The sequence below is a fragment of the Martes martes genome (assembly GCF_963455335.1).
Source record: "Martes martes genome assembly, chromosome: 2".
In the NCBI taxonomy this organism is placed as follows: Eukaryota; Metazoa; Chordata; class Mammalia; order Carnivora; family Mustelidae; genus Martes; species Martes martes.
This window is the reverse complement of record NC_137889.1, coordinates 139,715,696-139,734,811: the sequence shown is the minus strand read 5'-3', so window position 1 is coordinate 139,734,811 and position 19,116 is coordinate 139,715,696. Positions and strand designations below refer to the sequence as shown.

Here is a 19,116-nt window from a genome sequence, read left to right as displayed (position 1 = left end):
GTCTCAGGAGATGCTGGGCCTTTGTGCTGAGTCACAAATGCCAAATGGCTGGTAGAGGCATGCAACTCCACTTCTGGAATTCCGTCTCAGACTAGGCCCAGAAGGCGTGGGGCCCAGCTGGGGAACCCCGCCTTCCAGCGGATTGTGTCAGGCCCACCCCGGCGTCAAGCACAGCGCCCAACACAACTGCAGCTGTTCATTCACCACGACCACAAAGGACCTGAGCAATGGATGTGGGGACCACAGTCCCGTCGAGGGATGCGGGCCAATCATCCCAGGTCAGTGGCAGCACGGCCGTGCCAAGACAGGGCCGGTGCCCCCTGGGCAACCACGAGGAGCACAGGCTATAGCCACAGTGGCAGGGTCAGCCTCTGGCCCAAGCCAGAAACCCACACTGGAGTAAAAACGAGAGCACCTTCAACACTTGAACCAAAGGCAATCTTTATTTACTCTTCTTTTTAAAGCAGTCTAGTTTAAAAACGAGAGATCAAGAGAGAACAGGAAACCTTCCACAGACAGACAGACAGACAGACATGCACACACACAGGTGGGGCAGGGGTGTGTCAGATCTTCTCCATCTTGGAGATGAGGTCATCACAGATCCGGGTCAGTTCCTCATTTTCCTTAGTCTGAAGGAGAAAAATAAAATCCTCATTTGTTTTTCTGAAGATTTTATTTTTTAAGTTTTTTTTTTAAAGATTTTATTTATTTATTTGACAGACAGAGATCACAAGTAGGCAGAGAGGAAGGCAGTGAGAGAGGAGGAAGCAGGCTCCCTACGGAGCAGAGAGCCTGATGTGGGGCTCGATCCCAGGACCCTGGGATCATGACCTGAGCCGAAGGCAGAGGCTTTAACCCACTGAGCCACTCAGGCGCCCCTGAAGATTTTATTTTGAATCCTCCCTACATCTCATATGGGGCTTGAACTCGTAACCCCAAGTTGTTCCAAGAGTTGCATGCTCTTCTGACTGTGCCAGCTGGGGGCGCAGAATCCCTGGGTCTGGAGCACTTCTCAGAAGCGGCAGCCCTGGAGCAGGCCATGGGCTGCCTACAAGGTACTGACGCCCCTGCCCCAGGGTGGATCCCCAAGCCTGTCCGAGCAGGCAGGACTCCTCCCCTCCCCCCAGCACCAGGGATTCCGTGTGCCCACCTTTTGCTCCACTGTCTTCTCCAGCGAGTGGATGCGCATCTGCTCTTTCCTCAGGCTGGCCTGGAAGGCCAAGGACTCCGCTTGGGCCTTGCTGCGCACCTGGGCAATCTCCTCGCTGGCCCTGGGGATGCCAAGGAGGGGGCTAAGTGGTCAAGGCCGGGGGGTCCCTGACTCGAGGCTTGCTAGGTCTTGCCCCACCCACTCCCACCAAACTTACAGTTGGAGCTTCTCCTCCGCATGGGCCTTTAGGGCCTGGTACCGCTGGCCCTCCTTCTCTATCCTCGCAATGTAACCCTCCACACACTTCTTCAGCGACTCTTCATTCTTTAGAGAACGCGCAGATGTGAACTGCGAGGTGTGTCCTCTGTTGGAGCCCCCCAGGCCTCGCTTTTTGGACAGGTGTGGATGGGCCCACCATCAAGGGTTTCTGGGTGTGTTAATCAAGCAGCAGCTCCGACGAGGAGGGCCACGGGGACACAGCTGGACACCTACCTGCCCCCCGCCCCTGCCAGGTGTGAGAACGGACCCCTGGCCCCTCACAGCTGCTGTGGCCCCCATGCTTCTGGCAGGTACTGCTGACCACAGAAGGGCATATCTGGACATGGGACTGGGGCCATCCACCTCAGGGCTGTGTGGGCCCAGCTTTGCAGCTGATTCTGGGTCTGGTTTCAGACCATGACAAAGCCAATAGTTGAGGGGCAGGGGGAAGGCTGGAGATTGAGGCCCCAGTGCGGCGCCCCCACTGTCCCTGGGCCTTCCAGGGCCCCCTGAGCCCTCATCCTTCATGGCAACAGGCCCCACCTTTGAGCTTTGCCCCTGTGCTTCCTTCTTCCACACATCAGGTGACACTTTCTAGGCCCCCTGCCCCCACCCCCAACACAGGCCTGTCTCAGCAGCTGTGTGTGTGGTTACCGCATGCCATGCGTGCATGTCCCAATGCCCTCTGGAAGGGGACCAGCTCCTTCAGGTGACTCCTCTTGCAGAGGAAGAAAGGGTTGGCCATGGGGGAGCCCTGCCCGGCTGTGTGCCTAGAACGCCGGGCAGCCCGTAGGCCCCATGCAGTGGGGCCACTGAGGTCCAAGGGGCCCAGGCCCTCCTCCAGGAGGCAGCCAGTGGGCACCCTAGGCACCCACTCAGCCTGCTGGGGCTCTGTCTCCAGTCCAGGCCCCATGGCCCCTCTGCTCAAGTCCCCGGACAAATAGTAACCTCCGCCAAGCCTGGGTCTGCTGGCGAGGGGAGGGCACAGCCAGGGGCTGCCTGGGTGGTCTGCCTAGCGAGTGAGCAGCTTCTGGCCCTCAGCAAAGTGAGGCCATGGGGCAGGCTGGCTCCGTGGCTGAATACAATGCCCCGGGGACGCCGTGCAGGAGGACAGGCATAGGCCCACTTGGCACCACCTACCTTGCGGTAACCCTCAATCACCTCCTTCTGTTTCTCAAACCGTTTGAAGAGGTCAGAGAAAGACTTTTCCATGGAGCTCAGGTCTGCAGTCAGCTGCTCTTTTTCCTTTAGGATCTTCTGGATCTCTGCTTTTGCAAGACCCTTCTGCTTCTGAGCCTCCTCTTGAGCAAAGAGAAACAAGCACCGGGGTGAGAGCAGCCCCCACATGCTGGTACCACAGGCGAGGGCCCGGGATGTGGGACACATGTGTCAGGGGAGGGGTGGGCAGCCGGCTGTGGTCCCGCTGAGGGCCGGGCGACAGGCACCCCCTCCAACGTGATCTTCCAGAGCAGAGCCTAGGGGACCCACAAGCCAGCCCGGGGGGGTGGGTGGACAGGAACCTAGGGCCCCAAGGGACAACAGGCCAGGTCCCCAAGCCAGGGGCCTCCGGGAGCTTGAGGCTTTGCCCAGGGTGAGGATTGGTACTCACTCCAAGCCCCACCTGACATGTCCAGAGCCCTAGACACCCAGGGATCCCCTGGGGACATGGGGGGCACACCATGGATACAGCGACCATGGGAGGGACCCCAGATGCCCACCTGGGGCCTGGCCAGCTTTGGGGCCAGCAAGCACCAGGCCCCTGGCACCACCCAGCTCTGAACACCAGACGTTCCCTCACTGGCCTCGGTGTCTCCACCACGGGGAGGCCCGGGGCTGCCAGCACTCACCCATCGCCTGGTACACGATCCCCTCAAAGCCGTCCATGATCTTCCTGTGGGGAGAATGGAGGTGCCCATGGCCGCCCGTGCCACCCACGGCAGGTGCACCCAAGCCACCCGGTGAGCACTGCAAGCCTTACCCCATCTCCAGGTTCCTGGCGCGCAGTGTCTCACACTGGCTCCTCAGCAGCACATTCTCCTCGCGTGTGGTCTCCACCTGCACACGGCACATAGCACGTGGCTGCTGGGCACCCCTCACACCCAGGGTCCCGGGGACAACGTGTCAGAGTCGGGGGAGTGGCTGTGAGGAGCCCCGGTCAGCCCAAGGACCTTGTGGCTCCCAGGTGGCAGCAGGGACAGCCAGTGTCCAGGGAGAGCACTGCCTGTCAGACACGACGGGGTCCCATCAGCCCCCAGGAATTGCGTCTGTGTGTGGGTGGAGAGGGGAGACGACACCTGCCATAGGCAAGGCTGGGAGAGCAGCTGCAGAGGGGGAGGGGCCCAACCACAGGAGCTCCCGGGGCCAGCTCCGGGCAGGACGGGGCCACAGGCACTGAGGCTGGGAAGGGACTTAGCAGCCAGCAGACGTGGCCAGCCTGTGCCTGAGCCCCTCTGTGTGTAAGCAGCTGCTCTGGGACATGCTGGGGGGAGACACTGGGCTGCGAAACCAGTGAGCGGACATCTTCAGTCCTCCCCGGAGCCACACGAGGAGAGCTGGTGCTCAGGGCTATGTACTGCGGCACCCCATGGGAACCTAGCCTCCCTACACCCTGGCCTCACCGCTGTGTCCAGGTCCTTCTGGCTGTACTGCAGCACGTCCACAATGGAGCCCATGGACAGTGGTGGACCCCCAGGCCCAAAGACACAGGGAGGGGGGTCCAGCACCTGTGGGGGTACAACGAGCTGGGCTGTACGTTCTTTTGGGAGCTACCCCCACCTCTACCCTACTGTCGGGGAGGACAGGCCCTCAGAGGCCAGGGGCTCCCAGGGCAGCAGGGAGTCCTCCCATCCCATTCCAAGGAGGGGCGCTGCACCCCCTCGTGTCGTCAGGCCTGTAACCAGAGTCCTCTCTCTGTATCACAAGGGGAAGAGCACTTACGGGAGCATCTGGGGCTCCCAGGAAGTCAAGTTCCACGAGCTTTGCCTCCGGCGAGCTTCCTGAGGAAGGCATGGCCACATCCTGTGCACTGAGACCCCGGAACAGAAGGTAAACGTGCCCATTTCCCCCAAAGGCCAGAGAACAGCTTCTGTTACAACTCTTCAACTCCGCCTCGAGTCTCCGCCCCTGTGGCACGAGCTATCACCCAGCCACAGGGGCCCACCAAGCCTCATGAGGACAGGCAAGCATGGGATCGGACCCACAATCCCTCCTCCCACACCCGAGGGGTCCAGAGAGCTCCCCTGAAGTCTACCTTTCCAAGGCAAAGTCATGAATGTCCCCATTTAGTCTAGAAATCTCGGATCGATGGCTGCCCACCCGCCCACCCTAAGCCCCAGGGGATAGAGGGGAGGCGTACCTGGTCTCTGGAGCCACAGGCCCTGGTCTCTGTGGGCTGTCCTTCAGGAGCGGGTCAAACTTGAGGTACAAGGACTGTTTTCTCAGGGCTGACTCCTTAAACTGGAGGAATGGGCAAGTTAGCAGGTTCACCAGCCTCCCCGATGGAGGATGGCCCCAAGGCAGACCCCAGCACGCAGCAGCGTGTGCTCGAGCTCCCCTCTCCACGGGAGCTCCAGACAGGCACCTTGAGGCCCTGGGTGCAGCTTGGGAAAGGGTCCCGGGGAGCCCCTGATGCCCGTCACGGAGTGGACACCATTGGCATGTGTGAGCCGCCCCTCGTGATTTTGGAGGCGGGTCACTGGCTCAGCGTTGTTCTAGAAAGCACCCCCTTTGCAGAAGTATACCCTGGAAAAGGCTGCCATGATGGTGCGGGTACTCACCGAGGAACCCCCAAACTGCTCCAGATAATCCACCTCAGCTCCTGAGCCTAGAACTGAGGAGGGGAGGCATCAGTGTTGCTGTCACCCACCACACAGGCACTGTGAATAGCAGTCCCCTGCTTCTGGCCCTGAGGCCCTCAGGTGTGGCTGCCCAGAACCGTGACTTGCTCCCTCCACCCCCCCTCCCCTGGGGGCCACTAATCCTGGTTCACACTAAGGACCCCTGGGGCCAAGATACCTGGTGGGATTGTCCCGTTTGTTGTCGGGAGCCAAGCAGCATCTCTCCAGGTACAACAACGAAAACTGTCCCAAGGGACCCAAGAGCTATTATTTAAAACTACTCTAGGGGTGCCTGGGTGGCTCAGTTGGTTAAGCTACTGCCTTCAGCTCGTGTCATGGTCCTGGAGGCCCGGGATCGAATCCTGCATCGGGCTCCCAGCTCTGCAGGGAATCTGCTTCTCACTCTGACCTTCTTCCCTCTTGTGCTCTCCCTCTCACTCTCTCTCTCAAATAAATCTTTTTTTTTTTTAAGATTTTATTTATTGGGGCGCCTGGGTGGCTCAGCAGGTTAAAGCCTCTGCCTTCGGCTCGGGTCATGGTCCCGGGGTCCTGGGATCGAGCCCCGCATCGGGCTCTCTGCTTGGCGGGGAGACTGCTTCCTCCTCTCTCTGCCTGTCTCTCTGCCTACTTGTGATCTCTGTCAAATTAAATAAATAAAAATCTTAAAAAAAAAAAAAAAGATTTTATTTATTTATTTCACAGACGAGATCACAAGTCAGACAGAGATTACTAGTAGGCAGAGAGGCAGGCAAAGAGAGAGAGGGGAAAGCAGGCTCCCCGCCAAGCAGAGAGCCCAATGCGGAGCTCGATCCCAGGACCCTGGAATCATGACCTGAGCCAGAGGCAGAGGCTTTAACCCACTGAGCCACCCAGGCGCCCCAAAATCTTTAAAAAAATAAATAAAAATACCCTTAAAACCATTCTTGAATTCTGGACAATGGAACTTTCACTTAAAAAACCTGAGGATGGCTCCCGTCATACACAAAAATTTACTCAAAATGAATAAAAATCCCAAATATAAGAGCTACAACTATAACATTTTTAGAAAATGTAAGGGCAGGGGCGCCTGGGTGGCTCAGTGGGTTAAAGCCTCTGCCTTCGGCTCAGGTCATGATCCCAGGGTCCTGGGATAGAGCCCCACATAAGGCTCTCTGCTCGGCAGGGAGCCTACTTCCCCTTCTCTCTCTCTGCCTGCCTCTCTGGCTACTTGTGATCTCTGTCTGTCAAATAAACAAAATCTAAAAACAAAAAAACCAAAAAAACCCCACCAAAACAAAAAAAGAAAATGTAAGGGCAGACCCTTACAGTATCACATCTGGCATGGATTCCCTAGACTTCATACCAAAAGCACAAAGAACAAAAGAAAAAAAGGGAAACAAGATTTCAGGGTTAACATCTGTGTTTCGAAGGACGCCACTGGGAGAGAGAAAGCCCATAGAAAGGGAAACGATTCCTTCCATGTCACCTATATGGTAAAAAAAAAATCCTTACCTATGATAGATGGGACCATTACAACTCAGTAATAAAAAGCCAATTTGAGGGGTGCCTAGGTGGCTCAGTTGTTAAGTGTCTGCTTTCGGCTCAGGTCATGATCCCAGGGTTCTGGGATGGAGCCCCTCATCAGGCTCCCTGCTCAGTGGGGAGCCTGCTTCTCCCTCTCCCTCTGCTTGTATCCCCTTTCTCGCTGTGTCTCTATCAAATAAATAAAATCTTAAAAAAAAAAAAAAAAAGCCAATTTGAATCCAACAGCAGGGCAAAGGACCCAAGCAGACATTCCACAGAAGGCGTGAAAGGCACACGAAGACTCTTGTCAGCAGGGGGATGCAGATCAGATCCTCGGAGGGGGCGCCCCCCATGGCTGGAGGCTGGAATTGAAGTCCCAGAGGCCCCCAGGGGGCTGCCGAGGCTGAGCAGAGTAGGGGACCTTAAACATGGCTGCTGCTTCGGAAAGTAAGCTGGTGTCTCCTCAGCGTCACCCAGAGCTACCACGTGACCCGGAGTTCCCCTCCAGGGTTTGTGCTCAAGACCAACAGACACTCACATCCAACACACACGCACACCAAAGTTTGTAGCAGTCTCACTGAGCAGACAACCCAGACGCCCCTCAACTGGTGAACAGAAATGCTAGTTGTGGTTCCTCTGCACGGCGACACGCCCTTTGGCCGGGACAGGAACAAGCAGCGACACACGTTACAAGGCAGAGGACCCTTGAACACCTGATGCTTAGGGAGAGAAACCAGACCCGAGAACCCCCTTGGGACTCAGGGGTCCCTGGGATCGTCCGGTCATGGACCAACCCTGCACTCCAGTCCTGGTCTCCCCTGCCTTTAAGTTAAGCCTCATCAAGACCCTGTCAAGCTGCCTTCTCTCTCGTGAGACAAGTCCATCCTAGATTCTCACCTCAAGAGTCCAGACCTGCCCTCCACCCCTGTGGAAGGTCAGTTCTCTGTGTGGACTCGCCATTCCAACAGGATTTCTCCACTAACAAGGTGCCCGCCACCTGTGTGTGTGCACAGAGCCTCTTTCTGGATCTGATTTCTGGTCCTGAAATCCCTTACAGCAGGGGTATGTCCTGGAAGGATCCAGAGCATCTGTGCACACCGCTTCAAGTCAGGGAACAGAGCTGCCTGTAGGGCAGTCTCTGGAAAAATGTCCCTGAACACGGGCATTTCTGGAACAGCAACCCGCCGGCGGGGACAGACAAGTGACCTGGGGACAACGTACCCTCAGTGGGGTCTCGGAACTGTTCCTCAGCCAGCTCTGCGGTGGGCTCCAGGCCCCGTGGAGGAGTGGGGGGCGCCGGCTCATCGCCCAGGCTGCCCCTGGGGTCCGCATCTCCCTCCTGGAAGAAGGGCGGCTCGTTCTGGGCATCTCGTGAGGCCCAAGGTCCCGTGTGCGGCCTGTATCTCCCCCAGTCTTGTCAGGATGGGGGCTGGGGGAGCTGGGGTGCCATGCCATGACCCACCTGGTCTCTCCCCACCGCCCTCTGCCCACGTGCACGGAGGATGACGGACGGCCTGGGCTGAGCTCACGTCCCTACCTCGCCTGCTGCGCCTGGGGTCCCAGCTGCGGTCTGCACCCCAGGAGTGTCATCCGAGGAGAATGAAGGCACCTGCCTGAAGAGATGGTGTCAACAGGGCCTGTGCCCTGGCACTGAGCTGCCTCCTGCCCTGTGAACCCTCACCTTGAAGGCCAAGGGCTATGCGGGAGTTCCCAGCAGAGCCGTCCCCACCCACCTCAACTGCCCAAGAAGCATGGGCTTCCCAGGGGGACCTGGCTCACAGAGCAAATCCCAAGGGTTTACTTGTCTGATTTCACCAGGAAGCTGGCAAACGTGCCAGAGTAAGGATCCCAGGGGACTGGGCTGGTTCGAGGAGATGGCCTACAGGACTGTCAGGGTGCTGCCTGGATGAGTCCTGGGGGGCCAGCCCTGGCTAAGTGCTGGGAGAGCACAGGAGAGCCCGAGGCACGGGGGCAAGCATGGGGAGCTGCTCCACCGGCCCTGGACTGGCAGACAAGATCCTCTCAAGCTCCAGGGTGCTTCCAGATCGTGCTCTTAGAAAGCACAAGCTGCGGTGGAGGGGACGGAACCAGGCACCGCTGCGTGTTCTCCCGCACAATCTCTCAGGAGCCCCCTGCAGTGGAGGAGCGCACCCTCTGTGGTCTCGGGATCCAGGCCAGGCAGCTGCCTCCCGCAGCCTGTGTGTGCCCAAGCTCCTTCTCTGGCCTGGGTCCTCCAGCACACACACTGCTGGGCGCTACCCCACCACCACCAAGTACTCACAGGCTCAGAGAGGAGGGCCCCGTGGCCTCGGGACTAGCAGACACCTCCTTGGCCACAGGCCTGGCTGGCCTGCTCTGTGGGCATTCTGAGGGCTGGGCCTCTCCTCCACCTTCAAATAGGTTAAAGTTTGGGTTATCCAGCTTGTTCCAGTCCAGGCTGTAAGACCTCCGGGACAGGGGAATGGGCCCCTCACTGGCCTCCTTAGGGGCCTTTTCCTGCCTCGGATCTGAGATCCTAGAGGGAGATTTAACGCTAGGTCTCGTCCCCAATTCCCTCAGTGCAGGCAACGTTTTGCTGGTAGCATTGTCAGAGAAATCAAATTCTAGCTCTATGGGCCTGCCATTCCACGAGGTGGCTCTCTGGCCATCAGCTTCTTTCTTCTGAGGACTTGGGGCTGTGGCCCCTCCAGCCTTCAGAAGGCTGGCCAGCATGGCATCCCCAGGACCAGAGGGCTCTTCAGGGCCGGCCGGGGCCTCACCAGGCAGGTCTACAGGGGGCCCTTCTCCACCTGCTCCTGCAGGGTGAGTCACAGGGGGCAAAGCAGCCCTAGCTGAGGAAGCAGGGACCCAGTTTGGGCTTTCTCTGGCGGCTTCAGGAGGGTCTTCTGTTTGGTCTGGGGTAGCCGTCTGGGAAGGGTCTTCTACGATTTCCAAGGTGGAGGGAATACTCTTTTCTGAGAAGTAAGAATGAACACTTTCCTCCAAGGCTTGCTCGGGGCTCACAGTCATTTGTCCTAGAGAAGCCACTTGATTTTCAAGACGTTTTGGCATCTGGGGAGAGCTTGAGGGATCCAGACTGGCCAGGTGAGCTGAGGTGGGCCCACAGGAATGCTGCCAATCTTCAGGGGCTGGTCTCACATCTGCTGGAGCGGGGATGGCATTGGCCATCATTGGTTTCTGGATAATTCCATTGGTCATTTTGGTGTCCACTTCCTTGGCGAACTGTTGGCTTTTTAGAAACAAGCTTAGTTAACACTAAAGAATCTGTTAGTTTTTTAATTAGATCTTAATCCATGAGAAAAAATTAGCTAAAAACAGTAAAAAAAAAGAACATTCAGTTAATTCCCTTCTTAGGATTAACTTTCACAAGTGTATCCTCATAAATCAAAGCTCATGGACCAACAAGAGCACTCAGGTTTCTGGGAGAGCCAAAACGGGAGAAGTCACAGTCAAGGTTTTCTCTGCTTGCCTATTTCCTCCTTTCATTTGGTAACCACCAGCTACACAGTCCAGGGCACAGAAGGATCAAAATTTTCACTGAAGAGAAAGATAAGATCGAGAGCTCTTGACAACACCCAAGGCTGACTCGCAAACAGAAAGGAGACCCCAGTGGGTATGAAAAAAAGAAACCTATCCACATAGCATTGGAGATGTGCGCAGACATTCCATGAAATGAGACAAACGAAAGCCGGGCTAGTGTGTTGGTAAAGGCACAGTAAAAGAGCACGACATAAATAAACTTATTTGGGGCACCTGGGTGGCTCAGTCAGTTGGGCATCTGACTTGGTTTTGGTTCGGGTCATGATCTTAGGGTCATGAGATCAAGATTCTTGCTCTTTCTCTGCCACTCCCCGTTTGTGCTCTCTCTTCACAAATTAACCAAGAAAACCTTAAACAAAAAAACCTTGAACTTCTACAAATTTCATCATCCACTTTTCTACTAACAAGCAGCTTCTAGTGTGAGCCACTTATCATGCTGGGCAACGCCCGGCACAAGCTCACAGCAGAAACCACGAGGAACTTGACCAGATGCGACTAACGACAAAGTGGAATTTTCCTGCAGCATCCGCTGGAAAGGTTAGGAATTGCAGTACATCAAGCAGCATCAACACTTACTTTTCTTTCTGGGTCCGGTTTTGAGGAGAGTTTTCTAAGCCAACAGTGTCCTCCAGAACAAAAGGAGCCTCGAGCTTGCTGCTCATGCTAGGACTTAATATCCGGTGTGTCTGTGGATCCCGCAGAGGAGTCTGGAAAGTCACCTGTTGGGGGAGGAGGAGACCTGTTCAAGAATTCTAGTTTTCACCCACTATTGTGGCAGTGCCCTGCCCTCTTCCGCAAGTCCCCAGGTAAGCAAGTCCCAGAGGGACCTAATGCATGACACACGGTAGATTTACACAGGCAAAATGTGCTTACTTTCATAGCTTTGAGTACGCTCTTGGGTGGCACATTTTCTTTCTGTGACAGACGAAGAACAGATAGTCTTCCGGTAAGTTCCGGTGGTGAAAACAGGAACTCACAGTTCTCTGCACTTTTGTCACCAGTGACGTTTTCATCATTGTAGATCTGCAGACTCATTCTGGGAAAGCAGACAATTGGCATCAGTATGAGGGCTGTGCAGTCTGGATGAACGGCCAGGGCAAGGAGCTGGCCCGGCAGGTCAGACGTCCCCATCCTGCACAGGTGGGTCCCATCTCAGCATGTCCTCTGCCAGGCAGTCCTTGTCCTGTTTTAGGGCAGCCGCCGCTGCCCAGGACAAAGAGCAGCAAAGGCCTTCAGCCCACAGAATGAGGAAGGAGAATCGGGTCCTCAAAACAATTTGGACTTAGCGAGGAAAGGTCAGGAGACCTGGGTGTGGGCCTGTTAGAAAGCCTGGGTCTCCCCTCAGGCCTCTACTGCAGGCGCTGAGGCCACAGCACAGCTGAGCAGGCTGCCATGTTATCTGAGAGCAAGGAAGCAGGCTTGCTCTTTCGTCACAGGCTGGGAGATGGGGGGGCACACTGTGGCACCTTGAGGGTCCAGGCCCAGAAGAGAGCGGGACAAGGTGGAGACCAATAAAATGCAGGATTACTTTGGTGGGGACTAGAGGAGTTTCAACACTGAGGCTTGGAGTCTAGAAATATACACCAGCGACCTCCACAGAGGCCCAGAAGGTTCCAGAACAGCCCCCACTCCCCCTTCCCAAGGTCCTCATGACGGTCACTAGCATGACATTCCCAACCCAGGAATTGCCAGAGGGCCTGTCCATGGGAATGTCCCAGGTATTTGCTGGTGGCGGGGGTGCTGGAGGCTGCAGCTTGAAGAGCAAGGCTGGGCTGGCGAGGGCAGAGGGAGCAAAACTGCCCTGAAAAGAGGGGAGTGAGGGTAACAAGATGCCCTGGAAGGTATGGGGGTGGGGCCCTGTGTGTGAGCGCAGGGAGGGGCAGGAGGGAAGTGGGGGGTCAGAGGATCCTGCATCCAGACGGGGTGGTGTGAGTAGCCCTAGCTTGGCCAGCAGGCCCACATCTGGGAGTGGGATGGCTGTGGGATACTCCAGGGAGAGGGCCTAGAGGACACTTTCCGACAGTGCATCGCCTGAGGAAGATGGGAGAACAGCCGGGGCAGTCTCTGTCAGGCCTGGCTTTCACTGACAAAGGGGAGAAGGCTCCCGAGCAGAGGCGGCCAGGCCAGACCTCCCATTGAACGGAGGTCCAGGTCCGTGGGCGGAACCCAGCGGAGCTGCGCCCAGCAGCTGGGAACAATCAGCAGGAACCGGAGGGCGGGTGCAGCTGGAGTCTGCGAGGGCTCACAGAAGGGAGCTCGCAGGTGGGGCGTGGACAAAGCAGCACAAAGCTGCCCCCAGAGGAGGGAGGGGCTGAGGATCGGGTCCAAAAGAGGTGGGCGGCGAGCCGGGGGCGCCGAGGGTAGGAGGTGTGCACTCGCAAGGCGCGGGTACAGGTAGGGTTCGAGGCTGGAAGAGGTCACAAGGTGACGGCGAGGGGAGGCCGACCTAGGAGACCCAGGGGGAACCGTAAGGCAGGAGACCCTCAGGCGTCTCCGCCCAACGGCTGCGGACGAAAACCAGCAGACCCCCGGGGTGCCGGGAACCCCGGCAGGAGGGCGCCCCTGGGAGGGCGGCAGCAAACACCCGCGGGGTGGGTCCCAGGGGGCGGGGGTGCCGAGCGGACGGCGCACCCCGAAGCCGCGGGAGGAGCCGCGGACGGAGGACGGCCCGTTGGGGGCGGGCGCCGCCCAGCTGCCGCAGGTGTCGGGGCGCGGGGACCGGAGGCTGGGGGGGACGAGGTGGGGATGGAGCCCCGAGCCGGGGACTCCGCCGCCGCCATCGCCTACCTGCTGGCGACCACGCGAAACCGAGGGAACGTGAGGCGCGGAGTGCGGGAGCCCGTTCGCCCGCCGCCGATTCAAATACCGACGGTTGGCGCGCGCGGCCAATCAGCGCGCGACGGGGGCGGGACGCACGCCGCGCCACGGCCACGCCTCCCGGACGCCGGTGGTCCGCTTCCGGGGGGAGGGGCGTGTTGGGCGCTGCGGCGCGGGAAGCCGTCGGAAACCGGGCTCGCCGCGCCCACGGAGGGGCGGGGCCGCTGGCAGGCTAAGGGTGGCTGCGGGGGGCGGGGGTGAGCTCTGCCGCAGACGCGACTGGGCTGCGCGGAAAGGCCAGGGCCTAAGAGCCATTGGCCCGGGTCTCGGCTTCCCCAATTGTGAAATGGGACCGCCTGCAGCTCCGCCCCAAAGCGGGTTGTGAGATGGAGCCGAACTCTCGTGAGGACAGCCGCGGTCCCAACGCTTCTGGCTGAGCCAGATGTGGCAACTCCGTTTCCCAGGGTGCCCCGCGTAGATGTGACGTCTCCCAGCGCTCCTCACGCGAGCCTGCGGACGGGACCCCATCTCCCAGAATGCCCCGCGGGCGGCGACACCGTCTCCCAGAGCGCCCCGCGCCTGCCTGGCGCTCGCCAGTTCTCCCCCACCGGCTCGGAGTTCTCGGGTCTGTTTCCCATCGCGGGCTGCGGGGCTCTCCCTGACGGCTTCCTGGGGGCCGCGGCAGCGCGATGGACAGCCCGGAGGTCACCTTCACGCTGGCCTACCTGGTGTTCGCCGTGTGTTTCGTGTTCACGCCCACCGAGTTCCACTCGGCTGGGCTCACGGTGCAGAACCTGCTGTCGGGCTGGCTGGGCAGCGAGGACGCCGCCTTTGTATCCTACCACCTGCGCCGCACGTCCGCCACGCTGCTGTGCCACTCGCTGCTGCCGCTCGGTGAGCAGGCCGGACCCTCCCCAGAAGGTCCTCGGGGCGGGGCACCGGCCTGTGTCCTCCTTGGTGGGCGGAAGTGGCCCCTCGGGCTCGCGGCCGAGTTCCGGGACCCCAGAGGTCGGGGAGAGTCGGGGGAGGACGAGCGGGTCTCCGGTCGCTCGGAGCTGAGGAGATATGCTGATCCGAGAGCCGCGGCTGTGAAGTAACAGCCCGTGCGCTCTGAGCTGGGCGTCTCGTGTCCCCGGCTCCCGAGAGCAGAGAGGAAGGTGCTGGCGGCAGGTGGCCGTTTGCTGGTGGTGGAAATGAAGGCTTAGAATATTGAGGGGCGGTCAAAGGGGATGATGCTTCGCCCAGCTGGGGCAGGTCGGGAGTCATTTCGTGGAGGCAGTTCCCAGGAGAGGGACATGAGTTAACTGATCGTAACAGGAAGGTGGAGAGACCTGGGAGAGCGGGTGGTCTTGTCCCAGGCTTTGGAAGGTGGGTGTGGGAAAGGAGGCAGAGATGGGTAACCCCATAGGGGCGTCACAGGTGCAGAGGATGGCGGGGCGTGTTTGTGTGTGTGGCTGGCGCAGGATGCTCACAGGTGGTCCAGGGGTTGGCCCTGGGCGGAGACTCAGGTGCTCTCTGGCCTCTGAGAGGCTGGTTTGTCAGCTCGTTGGACAGGGGACTAGCTGGAAAGCGGGGTACTAGATATGTGTATGTGGTTTTCTGGAGGATACAGAGCAGAAGCAGGTCTGGAAGGGTAGGTAGCTGCTGGGGGCCGTGTTTATGGCTCAGTGGACACAGGAGTTTCCAGCTGTCAGCAGGGAGCAGCAGCCTGGGCCAGGTGTGGAGTGCCTCCTGGAGGGGGCTGGGTTGAGGCCAGGCATGCGCAGGAGGGCTGCCTGCCCATGCCAAGGACACAGGGCCTTGGTGGCAGTCTGGTGGTCTCCTTTGCCACGGGGTCCGTCTGCCTGCTGTTGGGGTAACTGTGTGGCTTTCTCAGCCTGAGGCCCCAGCAACCCTGTGTGGCAGGGATGAGGAAAGTGTGGCTCGGAACCTGGGCCCCCGAGAGGGTCATGGGTTGGGTTTCTGTCTTGGGAACTAAGGGTCCCCACAGCTTTCTGGAGTCCCTTTAGCCACACCCTTTCTGTAAGCCTGTGAGTGGCTGGGCTGTCGGCAGTCTACACCAGGACAGAGAAGCCGGAGCTTAGGGAGCTCAGTGACTCATGCAGGTGGGAGGAGCTTAGCCTTGTGGCCAGTCTCAGGGTCCTTTTCTTCCTTTTGACCTTGTTTTGTAAAAGCTTTGAAATTTTGTATGCATGTTTTCTACTGCCGCAGGATAAATTACCTTAAATGAAGTAACTTCATCGACAGCAAATGTTTACTATTATTTTGTACTCTTAAACACGCTCACGCAGGTATCCGTTATCTACTTAGTTATCTACTTCAGTCACTTGGATATGCAAATCGGCCCAGATCTAGCCAGCAGGGGCCCGGGAGCTGTGGCGTTCCCCATTGTTTTCTGCTTTCTGTTTGGAGCACAAATCTGAGCTCTTGGGATGGGCCACACAGTGATTTGCCTTCTCAGTGGGGTGTGGGGTTGAGAGGCCAAGATCCCACCCCTGGGAGGCCAGCGTGCAGCTTGGCTATGGGTGACACCAGATCCTTGTATTTGTTTTTGCGTTTTTCAGGCTTTCCTATTTCTGTAATCATGTATTACTCGTGTAAGGCTAAAGTAATACATTAGAAACGTCTTTTTATCCTTTATTGTATTACTGTTGTGGGCGAGGGTTGAGCTGGGCCAGAGTGGAGGCAGGTAAGGTGCACCTGCCCTGGGGTACCATGGGCTAGCCCTGAGAGCTGACCAGGGCGGCCTTTGGTGGGCACTTTGAGGGGAGAACAATGGCCTGGCAGCCCCAATTCCTGCTAAGGCCCTTCCTATCCTTGTAGGTTACTACGTGGGCATGTGCTTTGCAGCCTCAGAAAAGCAGCTCTACTCCCTCGGCCAGGCCCCGGAGGCCTGGCGGCTCTTCCTCCTGCTGGCAGTGACTTTGCCCACCATTGCCAGCACCCTGATCTACTACTGGTCCTGTGATCAGTGGGCCCGCCACCCGCTGGCCCGCACCCTGGCCCTCTATGCCCTCCCACAGTCAGGCTGGAGGGCCGTGGCCTCCTCAATCAACACGGAGTTCCGGCGGATCGATAAGTTTGCCACGGGGGCACCAGGGGCACGTGTGATTGTGACAGACACGTGGGTGATGAAGGTGACCACATACCGTGTGCACGTGGCTCAGCAGCAGGATGTGCACCTGACCGTAACAGAGTCCCACCAGCATGAGCTCTCCCCAGACTCGAACCTGCCTGTGCAGCTCCTTACTATCCACGTGGCCAGTGCCAGCCCTGGCGTGCAGGCCTTCGACATCCGGTAGGTGTGCTTGTGGCCAGGGCAAGAGTAAGGCTGGGGCATGTCAGAGGCAGCCAGCCACCAGGTTCTAGTCTTGGGCTCCTCTAGGAGGCAATGATGTGTTGGAGCAGGCTCCTCTATCCACCCCACCAGTGGAACTCTTCCTCAAGGCCCCTTGTCCCCTTACTCCCTTGTAGGTACCCCCTGCTGCTGCTCTCTCCATGACGGCTCTTTTCAGGGGAGCACGTTAGGCATGTTTGGGGGGATGGTACAGGACCGAGGCTTGATGGCTGCTTTGGCTCTGGGGCCGAACCAGTGTCTTCCCATCCCATTCAAGCTTTGAACAGTGCATTGTCCCTCTCCTGTGACCCCCTTTGTGCCTGAACTTGTTGAGAGCCAGGCATTCTGTGTCCCACCTGCAATTCACCCACTTTTTTTTGCCCCTCCCTGCATCCCTTGGGGGCAGGGAGTTGGTGCTGGTTCTGTGGGCTCTGGCCTCAGGGTTATCTTTGGTGGTTGGTCTACTTCAGGTGACTGGGCTGTGCCTGGGCTCCCATGTTGTGTGTGGTTGTGGGTGTCCTGTCACTGTAGAGGCACCTTGGCATCCCCAGCAGGAATGATGGCCCTGCCCTGCAGAGGGGCCTTGGTTCAGTGTTCCCAGCCCAGCAGACCCCACCTTGTGCAGGCTGAATTCCACGGAGTATGGTGAGCTGTGTGAGAAGCTCCGCGCACCCATCCGCAGTGCGGCCAACGTGGTCATCCATCAGAGCCTGGGCGACCTGTTCCTGGAGACGTTTGCTTCTCTGGTGGAGGTTAACCCAGCCTACTCAGTCCCCAGCAGCCAGGTGAGAGCTGGATGGGGGCAGGTGGGTTCCCACAGGCCAGGCCCTCTGGGTGGGATGGAGGGGCACAGGGCTGTCTGGCCAGGCTCCCTATGACACCCTTGGCCCACCCACAGGAGCTGGAGGCATGCATTGGCTGCATGCAGACACGTGCCAGTGTGAAGCTGGTGAAGACCTGCCAAGAGACAGCTGAAGGCGAGTGCCAGCAGTGCTACTGTCGCCCCATGTGGTGTCTCACCTGCATGGGCAAGTGGTTCGCCAGCCGCCAGGACCCGCAGCGCCCTGACACCTGGCTTGCCAGTCGTGTGCCCTGCCCCACCTGCCGTGCACGCTTCTGCATCCTGGATGTGTGTGCTGTGCGCTGAGCCTGCTGGCCAGAGCAAAAAGTGGCCTTGGGGGCCCCGGCGAGCCCTGCTAAGGACCCCACAGTTACCATGAGGAGCAGCCAGGGCTCCAGGCCCTCACTTGTGTTGTCAGCCAGGGGCTCTTTCCCTAGCATGACGAAGGACAGCAGTTCTTGTTTAAAAAGGAAGTTTTCTTCTGCAGCAGTGGCAGTGGGATGGGACCTCAGTGCCTCTGCTTCCTTTCTTCTTGTTTATCCAGGTGGGGGCAGGTGCTGGACTTGGAATATGGTATGGTGCGGGGCCTGTTTCCAGAGCATTCTGAGGCTGCCTGAACTGTCTTCTGGAGACCAGGGTTCTGCCCCCATGGCCCTACCCTGAACCACTTGCCTTAATTTTATGTAGCATACCTGCCTTTCAGTTACATGCCAAACCCAGGTTCATCCAGACTGGTTGCAGTTTGTCCTCCAGACTCCTGTCTCCAAGCTGGCTGGTGGCCCTGTGCCCTGTGTCCCCTCTGCACCCATCCAGGCTTCTCAGCGTCTGGGGAGAGTCTGGCGGTGCAGAGAGAGACTGGGGTGCCACTCCAGGGTGAGAGCACTGCCTGGGACTTTCTGGGTGGGGTGGCCCCTACCTGCCACCTGCCCCGGGGAGATCCTGGACTTCCTTTTAGAGGCTGGCTTCTCTCAATTCCTGTTCTTCAGCTACATGCTTGTGGGGGTTGCTTGTCTCCTGGAGGGCATGCACTTCCATGCCTACTGCTGCCCCATGAGTCCAGAGAAAGGCCAAGCCTGACTCCCAGCCAGAGGGTATACTGAGCTGAAGACAACAGCGCTGTCCTTGCAGACAAGCTTGTTGGGACACAGCACAGGGCTGGCCATAGCTCTGTAAGGCCACCTGGGTCAGAAAGTGCCCTGCCTCTTCCCAGTTCCTGGTGGCATACCTAGGAGGGCAGGAGCAGCCAGGCCATCAGGCCCAGCTCTGACTGATGTGGTTGCTGGAGGGGGCCCTCGTATTTGTAGCCCTAAGCCTCCTAAACCTGGCTCTTTGAAGCAGGGGTGATGGACCAAGACGGCTTGCCTTGGCTAAGGCCACACTGAAGCCCAGGGATTTGGGAGCCGAGGTGGCTCAGCCTCGTGGGCTGCCAGGGTACCCCGCCAACTGAGGCCATCAGAGGGGACGACGAGCCTAGCGTCAGCCAAGGGTTTCAGATGCTGTCGAAGGACTGGGTCGGGTTATTTTTATTACAAAAGAAAGTTACTTAGTTTTATAAATTTACTGTAGCTGAGCAATACAGTATTTAATAAAACAGTCCGATGTACATACTGGAATATTGTGTTTTTCCTGATACTCGAACTGGTAACGCGCGAAGCCGACTGGGAAGTGGCAGCGCTTTGCCCATTTCCGTCTAAAATGAGGCGGAAGGCGGGCGCTGTAGGAGCTGCAGCCTCCGTTTTCCCAGCTGCCCGTTCCTGGGGCTCCAGCGGGGCTGGGCAGGGGTTCCGCAGAAAGGGTGGCGGCCCTCACGGCGCGTGGGTCGGAGGGGCGTGGA

At 58.4% G+C, this 19,116-nt stretch overlaps 2 protein-coding genes across 6 annotated transcripts; one reads left to right on the top strand and one right to left on the bottom strand.

Moving 5' to 3' along the window:
- Positions 1–418: 418 nt before the first annotated feature.
- TACC3 (transforming acidic coiled-coil containing protein 3) lies at positions 419–14,020 on the bottom strand. 3 transcript variants are annotated; one of them, XM_080796606.1, is made up of 17 exons: positions 13,075–13,178; positions 11,161–11,323; positions 10,864–11,006; positions 9,507–9,976; positions 9,029–9,137; positions 8,285–8,360; positions 7,969–8,086; positions 5,185–5,237; positions 4,764–4,864; positions 4,346–4,433; positions 4,027–4,131; positions 3,387–3,463; positions 3,256–3,299; positions 2,549–2,709; positions 1,368–1,474; positions 1,151–1,271; positions 420–629 (listed from the first exon to the last, which is right to left on the bottom strand). In XM_080796606.1, exons 2-17 carry the CDS (start codon positions 11,320–11,322, stop codon positions 564–566), a joined length of 2,001 nt encoding a protein of 666 aa, XP_080652732.1. In that variant the 5' UTR covers position 11,323; positions 13,075–13,178; the 3' UTR covers positions 420–563. The 3 variants fall into 3 exon arrangements, with proteins under 3 accessions (XP_080652731.1, XP_080652730.1, XP_080652732.1); XM_080796605.1 differs by lacking the exon at positions 13,075–13,178 and adding an exon at positions 13,830–14,020 and having other exon boundaries at positions 419–629; positions 9,029–9,976; XM_080796604.1 differs by having other exon boundaries at positions 419–629; positions 9,029–9,976; positions 13,075–13,141.
- On the top strand, positions 13,721–18,887 carry TMEM129 (transmembrane protein 129, E3 ubiquitin ligase). 3 transcript variants are annotated; one of them, XM_080796608.1, is made up of 5 exons: positions 13,721–13,998; positions 15,928–16,402; positions 17,067–17,226; positions 17,340–17,418; positions 17,827–18,887. In XM_080796608.1, exons 1-5 carry the CDS (start codon positions 13,794–13,796, stop codon positions 17,943–17,945), a joined length of 1,038 nt encoding a protein of 345 aa, XP_080652734.1. In that variant the 5' UTR covers positions 13,721–13,793; the 3' UTR covers positions 17,946–18,887. The 3 variants fall into 3 exon arrangements, with proteins under 3 accessions (XP_080652734.1, XP_080652733.1, XP_080652735.1); XM_080796607.1 differs by lacking the exon at positions 17,827–18,887 and having other exon boundaries at positions 17,340–17,733; XM_080796609.1 differs by lacking the exons at positions 13,721–13,998; positions 17,827–18,887 and adding an exon at positions 14,156–14,261 and having other exon boundaries at positions 17,340–17,733.
- Positions 18,888–19,116: the final 229 nt, after the last annotated feature.

What these genes read in the sequence shown, in the direction of transcription:
- TMEM129 (XM_080796607.1), top strand. Translation starts at nt 13,794, where the DNA reads ATGGACAGCCCGGAGGTCACCTTCACGCTGGCCTACCTGGTGTTCGCC. An exon ending in CCACTCGCTGCTGCCGCTCG is followed by an intron (nt 13,999 to 15,927) that starts GTGAGCAGGCCG and finishes CTATCCTTGTAG; the next exon opens with GTTACTACGTGGGCATGTGC. An exon ending in ACTCAGTCCCCAGCAGCCAG is followed by an intron (nt 17,227 to 17,339) that starts GTGAGAGCTGGA and finishes GCCCACCCACAG; the next exon opens with GAGCTGGAGGCATGCATTGG.
- TACC3 (XM_080796605.1), bottom strand. Translation starts at nt 11,322, where the DNA reads ATGAGTCTGCAGATCTACAATGATGAAAACGTCACTGGTGACAAAAGT. An exon ending in GCGTACTCAAAGCTATGAAA is followed by an intron (nt 11,007 to 11,160) that starts GTAAGCACATTT and finishes CTCCCCCAACAG; the next exon opens with GTGACTTTCCAGACTCCTCT. An exon ending in GTTCCGAGACCCCACTGAGG is followed by an intron (nt 5,238 to 7,968) that starts GTACGTTGTCCC and finishes TCCCCTCCTCAG; the next exon opens with TTCTAGGCTCAGGAGCTGAG.